The sequence below is a fragment of the Mus musculus genome, chromosome 2 (genome assembly GCF_000001635.26).
Source record: "Mus musculus strain C57BL/6J chromosome 2, GRCm38.p6 C57BL/6J".
Lineage (NCBI taxonomy): Eukaryota > Metazoa > Chordata > Mammalia > Rodentia > Muridae > Mus > Mus musculus.
This window is the reverse complement of record NC_000068.7, coordinates 88,971,709-88,989,629: the sequence shown is the minus strand read 5'-3', so window position 1 is coordinate 88,989,629 and position 17,921 is coordinate 88,971,709. Positions and strand designations below refer to the sequence as shown.

The 17,921-nt window shown below is 35.3% G+C and overlaps 2 protein-coding genes across 2 annotated transcripts; both read left to right on the top strand.

Annotated features, from left to right (window-relative positions):
- The first annotated feature begins 1,429 nt into the window (after positions 1 to 1,429).
- On the top strand, positions 1,430 to 2,365 carry Olfr1214 (olfactory receptor 1214). Its single transcript, NM_146897.2, has one exon. The coding sequence runs from the start codon at positions 1,430 to 1,432 to the stop codon at positions 2,363 to 2,365; it is 936 nt and encodes a 311-aa protein (NP_667108.2).
- Positions 2,366 to 9,362: 6,997 nt separating this feature from the next.
- On the top strand, positions 9,363 to 16,676 carry Olfr1213 (olfactory receptor 1213). Its single transcript, NM_146898.2, has 3 exons — positions 9,363 to 9,572; positions 14,387 to 14,494; positions 15,698 to 16,676. Exon 3 carries the CDS (start codon positions 15,741 to 15,743, stop codon positions 16,674 to 16,676), a length of 936 nt encoding a protein of 311 aa, NP_667109.2. The 5' UTR covers positions 9,363 to 9,572; positions 14,387 to 14,494; positions 15,698 to 15,740.
- Positions 16,677 to 17,921: the final 1,245 nt, after the last annotated feature.

Sequence of the window (17,921 nt, the reverse complement as noted above, 5' to 3'; positions counted from 1 at the left end):
ACAGATATGCACACCAAAAATACATTTAATAAAACATTCCAGATATACACAAAAGATAGAAATACATTTTAATCTATGATTTATTTTCTGGGGAAATTTAGTTCCAGAGCTGTAATATTTGACTAGGTGATCCACATGAAAAAGCTGGGTTTACAAGTGAGTGCAAGGGCAATACTAGAAGTAGTATTTTAACATTGTCAAATGTAATCCTCTCAATAGTCCTTGAAGATGCACAAGTAATCTGGTTAGGAACATGCTTTTATATTAATTTTTTGTAATTTTTATAAGCAATGTCTTATTTAGAAATATTGGACAAATAATTAAATCTCAGAAATCTTAATGATATTCAGTGAGTAGTTTTTCTTCTTCAGCTATTTATTTTTACCAATTTTCATACAGTGGATTGGTTCATCATGTCTTGATTCTCCACTCTTTCTTTACCTTGTTGCTTTTATGGAAATATCTGATTCACACATGAACATTGAATAGGATGTAGTTCCCTTCTAGACAGATGGAGCCTGCACAAAGGCAATCTCTACTTTGATATTCCCATTTCTTAAAAATCTCACTCTGTTTTGTTGATGCTCAGGCAAGGTCATGGATGGTGGAGCTAGAGGATCTTGAAACCAAGTTTAAATGGCTTGATTTTTTAAACTGAAAATTTTAGTCAACAGTTTTCCATTTGCCACATATTGTGGATGAGGAAGCTGAATCCTATATGGTTGCATTTTCCCACTCCATTTAGTAATCCTGACAACAGCCATCATTTTTACACAGTTCTGATCACACTATAAGTTGACGAATTAAAGTGATTTTTCAGCACTTTTCATTAACATCATGTTAATGGTAGACATTGTTGTATTGAACTTTCTATGTTTGAAGAACAAACTTGAATTTGAATTCTAATTTACATCATGCTTTGAAAGAAAATTTAAAATGTCAAGGTTTTCAAAGTCTATTTTATCTCTTCTTATTTTGGTAGATGAAGCTTCAGTCCATTACTATAGACAACTCAGCCCTGCCTAGTTCCATGAAGATGGTAGACATGTTTAATAAAGTATAACCTTTGGTTTATTATTCAGGTATGGCTTCTAATGTCTTCTAATATTTTACTACAGAAAACATTTAGAGAATGATGAGAGCTGAAATGTCAAATGTGATTCTTTTCCTAACACAAATAGATGGTTTTATCTTAAATGTTAAAAATTGTGGCTATTGTAAATTATACAATAATTTCTACCTCAATTCTATGTGATATCTAACTATGTTTTTCAAAAAATTGAAATAGTAACAAAATCAATTATGATATTTTTGTATAAAGATGCACCATATTGTTAATGCTGATACTCTAGATTTGTATGATACATGTTTTTCTTATAATTTCAGAATTTCATAAATACCCTACTCTTTCAGATTCCTTTGGAGAATCATGCATAACCAGAGCTATGTCAATGAGTTCATACTCCTGGGACTTTCACAAAACCCACAAATTGTGAAAATATCATTTGTTATATTTTTATTGGTTTACCTTGCAACTCTTGTGGGCAACATGATAATTGTGGTGACCATTGTCTACAGTCCTGCACTACTGGGCTCCCCCATGTACTTCTTCTTGGCATTCCTGTCCTTCCTGGATGCTTGTGTCTCCTCTGTTGTCACACCTAAGATGATTGTGGACATGACTTATGAGAGGAAGATTATCTCTTTTGAATGTTGTATGACACAGGTCTTTGCTGTGCACTTTCTTACTGCTGTAGAGGTCATTGTCCTCGCAGCCATGGCCTATGACCGCTATGTGGCTATTTGCAAGCCCTTGCACTACTCTTTCATCATGAATCGGAGGCTCTGTGGCACTCTGGTTGGGGTAGCCTGGGCTGGAGGATTCTTGCATTCTATCATACAAATTGCCTTTATTTTAAAATTGCCCTTCTGTGGACCCAATGTTATTGATCATTTCATATGTGACTTGTTTCCATTGCTGAAGCTTGCCTGCACTGATATACACATTTTTATCATTTTGGTGTTTGCTAACAGTGGGTCTATCTGCATAATTATATTCTCCTTTTTGCTCATTTCCTATGGTGTTATATTGTTCTCTCTGAGAGCCCACAGCTCAGAAGGGCGCCGTAAGGCTCTTTCTACCTGTGGATCCCATATTACTGTTGTAGTTTTTTTCTTTGTTTCCTGTATATTAATATATGCACGGCCCACATCTGCATTTTCCTTTGAGAAAAATGTTTTTGTGTTTACAGATGTCTTGACACCACTGCTTAATCCTATGGTTTACACTTTCAGGAATAAGGAAATGATAAATGCCATCAGGAAAATGAGGAAGAGACTTATAATGGTTCCTGATAAATATTAAAACTGAATGGCTCAGTGGATGTATGTACTTGCTGTTTAAGAAGGAGGACGATTTGGATCCTTACCATTCATGACCAAAGTTAATTATGGTAGATCATTTTTTACCCACTATGTGTGAACCAGAACCAGGCAGGCCCAGGTTTGAATTGGACAACTAATCGCTGAATAGCACAGCTAGATCAAGACTCAGTCAGTCACACATCTGTTCTCAAGGATATGAAGTAGAGAAAGATAGCAAGGATATTCAATGTCTCCTCATGTTCTTCTGGCATGTGCATGAGTTGAAGAATTTTCTTCATGTTCCCATACACTTAATGTACACAACATAATCTTAACAACAAAGTAAAACTATATTGACTTTGTAAAAGACCTCCATGATTACACCTTATAGAGAAGTACATGAAACTATTCTATAGATATTGCATTGACACTCTATATGAGAAATCTGTTTGTGAGATTACACTTACACAATATGAATTAAGTTAAAGTCCATTTCAATGAACATATATACAATTAGACTTGGCTTTTGGAAAGATGCTGTGAAGCTTCACATTAAATTTTATAGTTTCAGTATTGAATATATTTTATGCACTTATACAACATTAAAACCAAAAACTCCACAACAGAATTAGGAGTAAAAATTTAAAGCATTATATCCTTTTGCAAAACTCGTGAGTTTTATAGATTTTAGAGTCTAATTCATTTTGGAGCAGAGTTTTTTTTTTTAAAGATAATAATAAAGTAAAGTGAACTATACTGTCATAAATCTATGGATTTTGAAAGAAATTTAGCTATTAGAATGCTTATTAAAATTGGTTGATGAAATAAATGTGTCTTGAAATTTCTTAATTTAATCATTTTAAGAGAGAAGGCCCAGCCGGGCATGGTGGTTCATGCCTTTAATTCCAGCACTCAGGAGGCAGGGGCAGGCAAATTTCTGAGTTTGAGGCCAGCCTGGTCTACAAAGTGAGTTCCAGGACAGCCAAGGCTACACAGAGAAACGAAAAAAAAATGAGAGAGACAGAGAGAGAGAGAGAGAGAGAGAGAGAGAGAGAGAGAGAGAGAGAGAGAGAGAGAGAGAGAGAAAGTTAGAGTTAGAGTTAGAGTTAGAGTTAGAGTTAGAGTTAGAGTTAGAGTTAGAGTTAGAGTTAGAGTTAGAGTTAGAGTTAGAGTTGAGTTAGAGTTAGAGTTAGAGTTCTGAGGTAGGAAGGTCTGACTTTAGTTTGGGCCACCCATTCTGGTAGAAGCATCTATAAAAGACATGAAATGAAAGTAGGAAATGCTTGTTCTTTGCCTGCTTAACTTTGATCTTTCTGGTAAGTTAGTTTCTTCACTGGCATTAGAATCTACATTTTTTGTGGGTAGGACACCAACTTTTACTGAAGACCAGCTGTGACATTCTGCCTCTTGGACTGAAGAGCTAACTACTGGCTGCTTGGACTTTCTTTCAGTTGACATCCATTGTTGGACTCACTTGAACCCAAACTCTAAGCTAGTCTAAAATGTGTGTGTCTGTGTGTGTCTGTGTATGTCTATCTGTGTGTCTGTGTGTGTCTGTGTGTGTATGTGTCTGTCTGTGTCTGTGTCTGTGTGTGTGTATCTGTGTGTGTCTCTGTGTGCCTGTATGTGTGTGTGCATGATTTGTCTGGAGTCCCCTGGCTAATACACTTGTGAGCCACAAAGTAGATGCTGAAAGTAGACCCTGGTCTCCTGCAAATGCAGTGAGTGCTGTTCATCATTGAGCCATTGCTCCAGCACTATGGATGTTTCATATAATTTATCTATGTTTACATTAAAAAATATAATTGGGTTGAATAGACACAAAAGATAATAGAGATTTTAGAGGAAAGAGCTCTGGAAACTTAAAATTTGCATCAAGTGGTGTGTTACCAAAAGATAATTGAATGGTTAAAGAAAAATGTCCAGGTCTGAACTGGAATCATAAAATATCACCCTAATTGCAAGATCTCACAGAAATTGACATAGTTGTAGTCCTTAAGGTGGCAAGCCTCATCTCAAGTTTCAGGAAACCTAGGCAACACTGTGTACATAATGGTTTTCTAAGCATGAAAGCCATAAGACATCAGCAGTTATGTAGTGTTGTTCCATGGGTTTTTTTAAGGTTTATTTATTTATTTTCTATACATGAGTACACTGTTGCTCTCTTCAGACACACCAGAAAGGGTACCAGATCCCATTGCAGATGGTTGTGAGCCACCATGTAGCTGCTGGGAATTGAATTTAGAATCTCTGGAAGAGCAGTCAGTGTTCTTATCAGATGAGTCATCTCTCTAGCTCCTGTTTCATGGTTTTTTGAGAGAATCGGAGGCCACAATATATATATACAAGGACCAGGGCCACAGAAAAAGATTCTGTAGGTCTATTTGCTTGAATCTGTGAAAGTGAAGTCTAAGTTTTAGTGGAGACCCCAGGGTGCTGGGAGATGGCAACAACATGCGACACACACTGATGATACTAACATGCAGGGGGTGTAGCTGGGTGAAGAGAGTCCTTGTTCTGTTGGCAGTGGAGATGGATGGTCAGGAACACTATTACTGTTTCAGATCTCTGATGAGTCATCACATGCCAGAAAACAGGAAGCTGCAAGTTTGCTATTGTTGGGGTTTGGAAATGGCCATGCACTGACAACCAATCTCAGATATGATCAAAATTTATTGATCAGCTGATCAGCTTAATACAAGCCGATTGATCAGGACCACAGAGAGGACCTTGGAGCCAAACTGTGGAGTTCCTCTGATCTTATGGCAGGCTTTTTATGGGAAAATCTAGTGTCAAAAGTTCAAAAGGCAGAAAGGGAAGCAGTATTACATTTTGGCTAACTATATGATGTGTTATCAGCTGACTTTCAAGCTGATTGGTCCTAAATAAATAGAGTTGTGGATAGTGAATTTATAGAGTATCAAAAAACAGAGCATGAGTAATACCACCATACCAGTTTGGCCTACTAGTAATTTCAGTGTTAGTGCCAGCTACAATGATTATTTCTGGGAAGTATATGAGCTTCATTTCACTTTATGAGCAAAATGGAGGCTAAGTACGTAATGGCTACAATTACAATAAGAGAAGTAAACCATAACACTATTTGCCTTGTTCAGTTTGGGCCTTGCTTCATTCTTCTTATTCCTGGATCTCACACCATCCTTTCATTTTAGAATGGTAATGTCAATTTGGTGTCTTATATTTGCAAGATATATAACTTCTTCTTTTTTTTTTTTATGAGAACTCACATTACGAGTTCCTTCAGAACATTATTCTCTAATGACTAGTGGAAGAAACAATCCTTAAAGGTGTTGCTTAGAATTCAGATTTGCATTCTAGAATACTGAAACAAATTATAAAATTTACCCACTGGTGTAATAATGGCATGGCTGATTGAATAAGGGGTAACAAACCATCTTTAGATTGCATGTTGCATAAGAGGGAATACATATTCGTGATGTAAACATTCTGAAAGCCTATGGTTTGTGAAGTCCCAGGCCTTGGTGGGAATATGCTGTGACCGTTTTGCTAAATAGACAAGGCATCATACTGCCACCTGAATATTTCTATTTATACATATGAAATACTGCATCTCTTAATCTTGCATAGAGGAGCTTCTTTTTGCAGCAAGGAGGTGTTAGTGCACAGACATACAACTCTTTTTGTTTTGTTTTGTTTTTCCTTTTTTTTAATTAGGTATTTTCCTCATTTACATTTTCAATGCTATCCCAAAAGTTCCCCATACTCACCCCCCCAATCCCCTACCCACCCACTCCCCCTTTTTGGCCCTGGGGTTTCCCTGTATTGGGGCATATAAAGTTTGCAAGTCCAATGGGCCTCTCTTTGCAGTGATGGCTGACTAGGCCATCTTTTGATACATATGCAGCTAAAGACAAGAGCTCCGGGGTACTGCTTAGTTCATATTGTTGTTCCACCTATAGGGTTGCAGTTCCCTTTAGCTCCTTGGGTACTTTTTCTAGCTCCTCCATTGGGGGCCCTGTGACCCATTCAATAGCTGACTGAGATCATCCACTTCTGTGTTTGCTAGGCCCCGGCATAGTCTCACAAGAGACAGCTATATCTGGGTCCTTTCAGCAAAATCTTGCTAGTGTATGCAACGGTGTCAGCATTTGGAAGCTGATTATGGGATGGATGTCTGAATATGGCAATCATTAGATGGTCCATCCTTTCGTCACAGCTCCAAATTTTGTCTCTGTAACTCCTTCCATGGGTGTTTTGTTCCATTTCTAAGAAGGGCAAAGTGTCCACACTTTGGTCTTCGTTCTTCTTGAATTTCATGCATTTAGCAAATTGTATCTTATATCTTGAGTATCCTAAGTTTCTGGGCTAATATCTGCTTATCAGTGAGTACATATTGTGCGAGTTCCTTTGTGATTGGGTTACCTCACTCAGGATGATGCCCTCCAGGTCCATCCATTTGGCTAGGAATTTCATAAATTCATTTTTTTAATAGCTGAGTAGTACTCCATTGTGTAAATGTACCACTTTTTCTGTATCCATTCCTCTGTTGAGGGACATCTGGGTTCTTTCCAGCTTCTGGCTATTAAATAAATAAGGCTGCTATGAACATAGTGGAGCATGTGTCCTTCTTACCGGTTGGGACATCTTCTGGATATATGCCCAAGAGAGGTATTGCGGGATCCTCTGGTAGTACTATGTCCAATTTTCTGAGGAACCGCCAGACTGATTTCCAGAGTGCTTGTACAAGCTTGCAATCCAACCAACAATGGAGGAGTGTTCCTCTTTCTCCACACCCTCGCCAGCATCTGCTGTCACCTGAATTTTTTATCTTAGCCATTCTGACTGGAATAAAGTGGAATCTCAGGGCTGTTTTGATTTGCATTTCCCTGATGATTAAGGATGTTGAACATTTTTTCAGGTGCTTCTCAGCCATTCGGTATTCCTCAGGTGAAAATTCTTTGTTCAGCTCTGAGCCCCATTTTTTAATGGGGTTATTTAATTTTCTGGAGTCCACCTTCTTGAGTTCTTTATATATATTGTATATTAGTCCCCTATCTGATTTGGGATAGGTAAAGATGTTTTCCCAATCTGTTGGTGGCCTTTTTGTCTTTTTGACGGTGTCTTTTGCTTTGCAGAAGCTTTGCAATTTTATGAGGTCCCATTTATCAATTCTCGATCTTACAGCACAAGCCATTTCTGTTCTATTCAGGAATTTTTCCCCTGTACCCATATCTTCGAGGCTTTCCCTACTTTCTCCTCTATAAGTTTCAGTGTCTCTGGTTTTATGTGGAGTTCCTTAATCCACTTAGATTTGACCTTAGTACAAGGAGATAGAAATGGATCAATTCGCATTTTTCTACATGATAACCGCCAGTTGTGCCAGCACCATTTGTTGAAAATGCTGTCTTTTTTCCACTGGATAGTTTTTGCTCCCTTGTCAAAGATCAAGTGATCATAGGTATGTGGGTTCATCTCTGGGTCTTCGATTCTGTTCCATTGGTCTACTTGTCTGTCACTATACCAATACCATGCAGTTTTTATCACAATTGCTCTGTAGTACAGCTTTAGGTCTGTCATGGTGATTCCACCAGAGGTTCTTTTATCCTTGAGAGGAGTTTTTGCTATCCTAGGTTTTTTGTTATTCCAGATGAATCTGCCGATTGCCCTTTCTAATTCGTTGAAGAATTGAGTTGGAATTTTGATGGGGATTGCATTGAATCTGTAGCTTGCTTTTGGCAAGATAGCCATTTTTACAATGTTGATCCTGCCAATCCATGAGCATGGGAGATCTTTCCATCTTCTGAGATCTTCTTTAACTTCTTTCTTCAGAGACTTGAAGTTCTTATCATACAGATCTTTCACTTCCTTAGTTAGAGTCACGCCAAGGTATTTTATATTATTTGTGACTATTGAGAAGGGTGTTGTTTCCCTAATTTCTTTCTCAGCCTGTTTATCCTTTGTGTACAGAAAGGCCATTGACTTGTTTGAGTTAATTTTTGAAAAGATTGAAAAGATAATTGTTTGATACTTACTCCTAAATGGATCAGATTTACATCACCACCTCCAAGACCATGAATATCATAGACAGAAACAATTATAGGACCTGATGGGTAGGCAGGAGTGCTATAATATGCTTTCTTCTGAATATGAGTGAACTATTGACATAATGAAGGCAATGCCTGTGTATCCCTGTACAAGTCTGGGTGATTCCGCACCCCATCATGGATAGTAGAAGCACTTGTGAGGCTCCACCTATTGCTGGGATGGTATGCATAGGTAGTTGTTGCTGGTGAAAGGGTGTCATTTTTTTTATCAGTAAGTTTCCCTTGCTCATTTTTTTTTACCAGTAAGTAACTCCATATCCATCATCATTCCAGTAACTCTAATTAAAAACTGTCTTTTTAAAGGCATGGGTGTGGTTCTTTATAGTTGGAAGAGAAAAAGGGTCAGCACTAATGGGAGGGGTATAAGAGAGAGGTACTAGTGGTCAATAGTATAATAATTTTAGCAGTACATATATGAATTGTCTAAACATACATAAAAACAAAGCATTCTTATAGGAAATATATAATGTTACTATTAATATATACTTCTTTATATATTTAGACAGAAAATGTTCTTTAATGTAAAGTCCTTTCTAGGTTTTCCCAAAATAATACATGTTTAACTTACAGATTCATTAAAAAATGCCTGTGACAGAAGGAAATTTGCTTAAAACCAGAACATAAACACCATATTCCATGTTATTAAATAGGGTTTGTTCCTGAACCATGGTAAGAACATTATTAAATAGAATTTACAGAAAAATAAAAAAGTACAGTGAACTTTGGAGGTACTTATAAGTATTATTATTCAGTGAAGGAAGTGAAAAGGTGGACAGAATTATGTCTTGGAATCTCATGAGGGCAGAAAATGTTCAAAACCCCAGGGTATTCATAATCAATCTCATAGATTTGTGATGTCTCAGAGAAATATCTTTAAATTCCTATAGCAGTGAAGGAGGAACTTCGATGCATTCATTTTTCTATTACTTGGAGATCATGATGAGATGAATACACTCCTTGTGAAGCAGAGATAATATTACCCATACCCATTGCTAGCCTTGTCCTCACTTCTCTGCCAGCAGAGTATTTTTGGTCACCACTGAATGTGCACTTTGCAATAGAGATTAGAAGATGGCTCTCATCAAATTTTTCACACAACTGATCCACGGAAAAGCACATAAGGTATAATTTTCACCCCCACAGATGATTTAAAATTGTGATAAAGTGATTACATTTGATTGTTGTGATATGAAACCTCTAAATTGATAAATTGTCTGCTTTGTAAATGTATTCCTTTTTCTTTCTTTTTTCTCTTTCTTTTCTTTTTTCTTTTTTCTTTTTTTTTTTTTTTGTTTTGCTTTTTATTGGTTATTTTATTTGTTTGCATTTGAAATGTTGTCTCCCTTTCTGGTTTTCCCTCTGCAAACCCCCATCTCATCTCCCTCTCCACTACCTCTATTAGGGAACCCACCCACCCTCTCCCACCTAAAGAGAATTGTGTAAACTCTTTTGCTAAAATTCCTTACTTCAGCAGAGTTATATGATTAAAGTAACTGGAAACAAATATAGATAAAATGATTCGTGCTAAGCCTGGAAAGCAGCGCTTCACATATATTCCCTTTCCCTTTCTGTTTTCTTCCCTTTCCCTTTCCTTCCTTTTTCTTTTCTTCATTCCAAGGCAGTTCCTTTAATTCATTTTGAACATATTTCTTCAATTTAATGAAATTTAATACCTTTTAGTGTTTTTTCAAATTGAAACCACGCAACTCAGAAATGTAACATGAGTTCATTTTTGTACTTTCCAATAACAGTTTTTCCACATATGTGTGCAATCTATTTGTGTATACACCTTTATGAGGCTAGAACTGATAGGTAGTGTCCCCAATGAGTGTGTGAAGAACATTGATGTAGGCACATGATAAAATGAAGTGCTGATGTGCATATAGAGATACTGACAGTGAATATAAAGGGCTCTATTTCCAAAAATACAAAGTAACTGATGTTACTTGCAAAGAGAAGAAAATCATGACTCAAGTCACAGAGTTAAATCTGATTTAACCTTGTTTACTAAATTTCACCTCAGCAGTAGGATTCTGCCTCATAATGTTGAGTAATATTTAAAGTGGACTGTATATGTATGCCTGTAAGGCATATGTCCCAAGGCCACTGCTCAGGGAATAGATCAGTGATCACGGTTTCTGCTGTGAGAGACCCCAGAGTAAGACCAGGAAGAGGAACAGCCTTAGAATATCCAATAGAAAGACCATGCACTGTTTTAGGAAAAATAAAGGAAAATGAAATAATACTTAGAGGAGCATACGGATTTGAAACTGATGATTGCATGGAGTTAAAAATGGTTTGGGTCTATAGTACAGGCTTTTATGGAAAGATTGACAGAGCTTAAGTGTTGATGTAAAATGCTGTGTTTTATCAGGCTACCAACTCTATAACCTCTGAAAACTGTATAACATCTGAAAAGTTCATGGATTTCCAAAGAACTTTAAAGAAAACGTGATATCATGAATTTTAATCTGGACGTCCAATTTTGAGTATTTTGACCTCAAGTATATCATATTTACTACAAGAGCCTATTTTTCATTTTGTAGATTTTATTTATTTATTTATTTGATTAATCATTTTATTAGTTTACATTTTAAATGATTTCTCCCTTCCCAGGTACCCCTCCACCAAACCCCTATTCTATCCTCCTTCTCCCTTGCCTCTGTTAGGGTGTTCCTCTACCCATTCACTTTATCCCACCTCACCCCTCTAGCATCCCTCTAGAAAATCAAGCCTCCTCCCCTCCTATTAATGTCAGATAAGGGCATCCTCTGCTACATGTGTACCTGGGGTCCTGGTTCCCTCCATGTATACCCTTTGGTTAATGTTTCAGTCCCTGCGAGCCCCGTGTGGAATGATTAGTTGATATTGCTCTTCATATAGGGTTGCAGTCTTCCTCAGCTCCTTCAGTCCTTCCCCTAGCTCTTCCATTGGGGTCCCTGAATTCAGTCTGATGGTTGGCTATAAGTATCTTCATCTGTATTGGTCAGGTGCTGGTAGAACCTGTCAAGGAACAGCCATATCAGGTCCCTGTCAGCAAGTGCTTCTTGGCATCAGCAATAGTGTTGAGGTTTGGTGTCTGCAGATTGGATGGATCCCTAGGTGGGGCAGTGTCTGGACTTTTCCTCAGTCCATGTTCCATGTTTTTGTTCCTGCTATTCCTTTGGATAGGAATATTCTCGGTTAAAAATTTTGAGATGCATGTGTGGCCCTTTCCCTCTACTGGGGACCGTGCTTATTTACTGGAGGTGGACACTTTTAGCTGAAATACAACCCAAAGAACCTATTTTATACTTTTCTTTCTAAATTATAAGGTGTGTTTAAAATATCTGTAAATGGACACTTAATTTTATTTTTAATAAAAATAGTATTAAAATACTTTCTTTGATGGTCTCATATTACCAGGGTTTTATTACAGTATCACATGAAAATAATTTACAATAATCTTACATAATCATCCTCATTGTCAATTTTTTAGATATTTCTATGTTTCTAGTAGCTTTAAGGATTGGCTTATTTCTATTTTATTTGTGAGTGAGTGGGACACACATGTGTGTACCAAGTGTGTGTCTGGTATTTAAGATGGTCATGTGAGGACCCCAGGAACTAGAGTTAAAGGTCATCATGAGACAAAGGTGCTAGGAGACAAACTGAGGTCTTCGACAAGAGAAAAAAAAAGTGCTCTTAAACTCTAATCAAAATATTCAAGCTAGTTTTCAATATTTTTGACATATTCTAAGTAAACTTACTTAATGTGATTTTATTTTCACAATTACACTTTAATTTTGAAATTTATTTAAATTAATTCAAAATTTGTGATTGGAGTTATGGGTTTATATTTCTATAATTGCTTATATTTTTTAGCTGTTGACTGAAGAATTTGAAAACCAAAATAAAACAATTTTATAAATGTATTAAATTATTGAATCAAGCTAATTATTAAATTTGTGCAGTTTTTAATTGTTATTTAATGATACATCTTAAAGAAAAAATCTTTTTAAAGATTCAGAATTTTATGTTTGTGTATGCAGATACTGTTTAAAATACACTGACATTGATATTCTTATATTCTTTTTATTTAGAGTTTGTGTGTTATGTTTATAAAACTATGGAATTGGCTAGTTCTGGTAGCATAAGTTTGGAATCCCCGCACTTGGAGGTGAAGAGAGGAAGAATGGGCGTCCACAGTCATTGTAGGTTACATGATGAGTTTCAGTCCAGGCTGGGCTATAACAGATGTTGCCAATCGCTCGCCAAAATAGTGACCTTACATCTTGTATTAAACTAACCAAATGTTTCATCTGTAACATTTTGCTTCTATTCCTATTATACATAAAGCTGTTTTTCTAACTTTAAGTATATACCAGTTATTCTTTGAGAATTTCATGCATGTATACAATATATTCTAGTCGTATCTATCTCTTGTTCTCAATCCTCACACTAGACCCAGACTCACTAAGAAGCAGGTGATTTTTGTTTCACAATTTATTTGCTCTGCATTTAAATTCATGCACTTAAGACATTATAGAAAGTTGTAGGGTTTCTTAATACTGCCTACTGCTTTACTATGCATGCATTAATAATGATGGCTCTTACAAAATTTCTGCCCCACTCTATTGCAAAGATCACTGAGTCCTGGGTCTACGAGTTGTATTATATTATATTACAACTTATTATGTTGTAGATGTATCAGGCTAAATTGAACACCCGCAGTGAGTTGTTTTCTGCATTATGACTAGATGTGGACTTTTTAAATTACATCCACATGGTGCAAAAAAACAATTGTGATTCGGGTTTTTACCTCAGTTTGTGTTATATCGATTAATATCTAATCTAAAAACCACAACTATGTGATCATGAACTGTACTCTTTTTACAATAGGTTTATCCTGTAAATTTGGAAATAGCTTCATTAGGAAAATAATACTGACATTTTCTTTAGTGTTAATAGCCATGCTAAGTAGAACTAGAAAATGAAGCTAAGATTTACTTAATTTTAAAAATTAGCCTAAGGTCTGTTTTCATTGGAAGATCCTGTTCAGTTAGGTTTTCTTTGCACAACAAAACTATCTGATTTTTTAGTACCTGTGAATGTATATGAGGGGCTTCATACTATACCATTGATTATCATTTTATATTAGAAACTTGATATTTGTCTATTACTCTCATATGCTAAGAACATTAAATATTATTATATATTGAAACCATGTAATGCTTTAACATATTATTCTCACATACAGTACATCCTGATAAGTTTCCTCTCCCTACATTTCTTTCAGTACCATAACCCAAGACCCTATCTTATAAAGTCCTATTAAACTATACTCATTAGGAGAAATGCTTAGTTTCATTTTGATATTTCATGTATGGATGTTGCTACCTCCTTAGTCATGGAAGTTCTTCATCTATCCTGTTTTAGCTTTTAATAACAACTGGTGAATTATACTAAATAATTCTATATAATGTTATAGTAGTCTTTTTCGTATATTGTAAATGATGACTGTTTAGTAACCATACATGTTTCGTTTTGTTTAGGATGCTATTTGTTATACTTGGCTTTCATTTGGGAGTTGATAAAGAGTTCAGATGCTGATGAAAGAAGTGATCTAAGACTATCAAGATAAATGCTGTTTACAATAAACTTGTGCACATCCTTGTGGTAGAATTTTATATGTCAAATTCTGTCTGTTTATTTTATTTTGCAAACAATAAACCTGCCATGTACTTAGTTCTTTGTACATCACATAATTGTTTTACTCACTGACTTTAACAATGGATATAAATATTCATTTATATACCGATACATGCATATATTCATATACAAAAGTATATTTTGTTGATACATTTTGATTGCATATACAGAAGATGCCTGTAACAATCCAGAGCTGTAATATTTATCTAAATAATTAATGGAAGCTTTTTCTGTTTGTAATGCAGCTGTATTCAAATTATTTAATTATACCCACCTTGTAATGAAATGCTTCCATGAAGAACTTTTTGACATTTTTAAATGTGGCCTTATTGGTCATGCTTAAATACTACCAGGTAAGTTTGCAATTGATTTATGTAATTTTAAGCCATATATTTTATCGATTTATATTTATTCAAATGAGATGGGATTATATAAATGTCTAATAAATAAGTCTCAAGGCTATAAATTACAACCAGTGAATTATTTCTTTCCTTCAGTTATGTAGCTTTCTACAATTGCATGTTGGTGGTGACTTCACTGTCTTCTGATTCTCCACAATTTACTCAATTGCTTTAAGCAAGATGTGACATTCACATATGGACAACATAATATAATGTGATACTTTAATAAAGAAAGGGGCCCTGTTGAAAGGCTACCCCTACTCAAATGTTCTTTTTGAGGGAAAAAAATTGGTTTGCTTGCCCTTGTTGATCCTGAGAAGAGTTACAGCGTCTTAAAATCCCAATTATGCTCCAGTTGTTTCTTTAAACTTATAACCTGTATTTAAACTTGTGTTCCAATAAAAACACAGCATTAACTTTTGACACTATTGATTAGGGGGTTGAGTTCTGAGCAGTGACTTTTTATGTATTCTTTCAACTAGTTGTCATGACAACAGCATAATTTTTCTGAAGTTCTGGTCACATTTAAAATTATGTCCTAAATGTGAAATTTCAACTCCTTCAACAGATATATCACATGTAGTTCTATAGTCTTTTCTGTTTTATGAAAAATAGATTCATTCTTCTGAAGTTCTAGTCCACTTCATACTTTTAAACACAATTTCAATATAGCTAGGATTTCCAAATATACCCTAAAACACATTTTACCTGTCCTTCTGTTGGTAAAAAGGTACTGCTATGATCATTCACTCTATACTCTACATCTGATCCTCATTCCATAGAGCAGGAGGACAAGAAGAGTAAATTCTGGTCTTTGGTTTATTTATAATTAGGGTATAGACTCAAAATGTCTTTCAATATTTTTCTTCAAATATCCATTATAATTTCATAATTTGAAGATGAATTATTTTTATTCTATAACCTAATTATATGTATTCCTGCCCAATATTAAAACTGTAACTATTTCAAGTATTCAAAAAATTTTTTTCTACCTCAATTTATATAATAATCAACAATGCCCTTAAAATATTTCAAATATCCTGTCTTAATTGTAAAAAATAAATGAAGAGAATTTTATATAAGGATGTACTAGCAAGGTTAGTGGTAATAGTATAATCTTATTTATAGTATAATCATTTTTTTCCACAATTACAGATATAGATGAACAGATTTTCCTTTGACTGTATTGTTGAGAATTATGCAAAACCAGACCCTTGTCACTGAGTTCTTACTTCTGGGACTTTCACAGAATCCAAAGGTTCAGAAAATAGTATTTGTTGTATTTTTGTTCATCTACATTGCAACAGTTGGGGGCAACATGATAATTGTGGTAACCATCATATGTAGTCGTGCACTTCTGGGCTCCCCCATGTACTTCTTCTTGGCATGCCTGTCCTTTCTGGATGCATGCATTTCCTCTGTCATCACACCAAAGGTAACTGTGGACTTGCTTTATGAGAAGAGAACCATTTCTTTTGAAGGTTGCATGGCACAAGTCTTTGCTGTGCACTTCTTTACTGGGGTAGAGGTGATTGTCTTGATATCCATGGCCTATGACCGCTATGTGGCCATTTGTAAGCCCTTGTACTACTCTTCCATTATGAACAGGAGGCTCTGTGGAATTCTGATGGGGATGGCCTGGACAGGAGGCTTCTTGCATTCTACCATACAAATTGTCTTCATTTTGTGTCTGCCCTTTTGTGGCCCCAATGTGATTGATCATTTTTTGTGTGACTTGTTCCCATTACTGAAGCTTGCCTGCACTGACACATATATTTTTGTCATTTTGGTGTTTGCTAACAGTGGGTCTTTCTGCATCATTATTTTTTCCTTGTTGCTTATTTCCTATGGTGTCATTTTGTTCTCTTTGAGAACTCACAGTACAGAAGGGAGACGTAAAGCTCTCTCTACCTGTGGGTCCCACATTACTGTTGTGGTTTTGTTCTTTGTGCCATGTATAATAATATATGCAAGGCCTACATCTGCCTTTTTTTCTGAAAAAAACATGTTTTTATTTGCTACTATCCTGACACCATTGCTAAATCCTATGATTTACACTTTCAGGAATAAGGAAATGAAGAATGCCATAAGGAAAATTTGGAAGAAATTGATATTGGATTATGGTATATCTTAAACTACTAAATTATTACACTTGGTAGATTGTTCAGTAAGTAAGGGTACTTCCTGTGTAAGCATGAGAAACTGATTTTAGATTCCTAGCATCATGCAAAAGTCAGACATGTTATCAAAACTGAAACCCAGTACTGGTGAAATGGACACAGTCAGTTTCCAGTGGGTATACTGGACTTTATTTAAAATAAGAATCTAAAAGTTCTGATAGAAACTTTATCTCAAGGAAATAATATATTAGAGATTATTTATAAATACTTATTTCACTCCTTTGTACTCTTTACACATGTTCAAGGATATGTACTCTCTCCTCTACCACTGTACATACACACATGCACACACACACACATACACACACACACACACACACACACACACACACGGGAAATTACATAATTATATTTGAGGAAGTTAATATATAAAGAAGAAAGGAGTCACTATTTGCTATGTTTAGTACTTTAAAAATGCATTCATTCTTTTGAAGGACTTAGGATTCTATAGAAAATATATTAACATTGAGGGTTGAAAATTGATTGACCATGCTTTCACTATAAATTGACTTCTAAGTATTGTATGAAAAATAAAGCCATTTAAAATCTAATACTCCATAAGTCTAAAAACAAAACAAATAAAGAAGAAGAAATTTAGCTATAAGTATTCTTGCCATTCAATCTCTGCTTTAACAAAATATGTGTTGAGAAATGAGTGTGTTTAAATATAGATATGAAAAAAATGCTGAAAATATTTTGCCATATTAATTGTGATCATCAGAACCTAGAATTGTAAAATAAAGGGAAATAAATAGAATCTGGAATCTAGGTGTTCTGTGTCATTTTAATTTAGTAATTAACTTCTTCTATTAACATTTTCAATTTGAGTTAATTTTCAATTTCTTAACATATAAAATATGATTTGACAAACTTAATTATGGTTGAGTTTCTCCTGTGATTATCTGATTCCAATGGATTCTGAAACCTATTCTATAGAGAAATACCTAATGCCTTCTACTATTGAAGCCCAACAAAGTATTGAGTATTACTTTCTGGAACCAATGGGCCTAAGATGCTGACAAAGTAAGCACATATTTCTCAGCTCAGACACAGGGACTAGAAATCAGAGAAACCACACTTAACAGCAATTTTCAAGAGTAAAACATTTTAATTTTTGGTAATTTTAATTTTCATAATTTTGTGTGTTCAAGTAAAAAATACAACCAGATACTTATAGAAGACCATTGAAGAGAAAAATT

Excerpts from the sequence above, each read along its gene's own strand:
- Olfr1214 (NM_146897.2), top strand. The coding sequence starts at position 1,430 with ATGCATAACCAGAGCTATGTCAATGAGTTCATACTCCTGGGACTTTCA.
- Olfr1213 (NM_146898.2), top strand. The coding sequence starts at position 15,741 with ATGCAAAACCAGACCCTTGTCACTGAGTTCTTACTTCTGGGACTTTCA.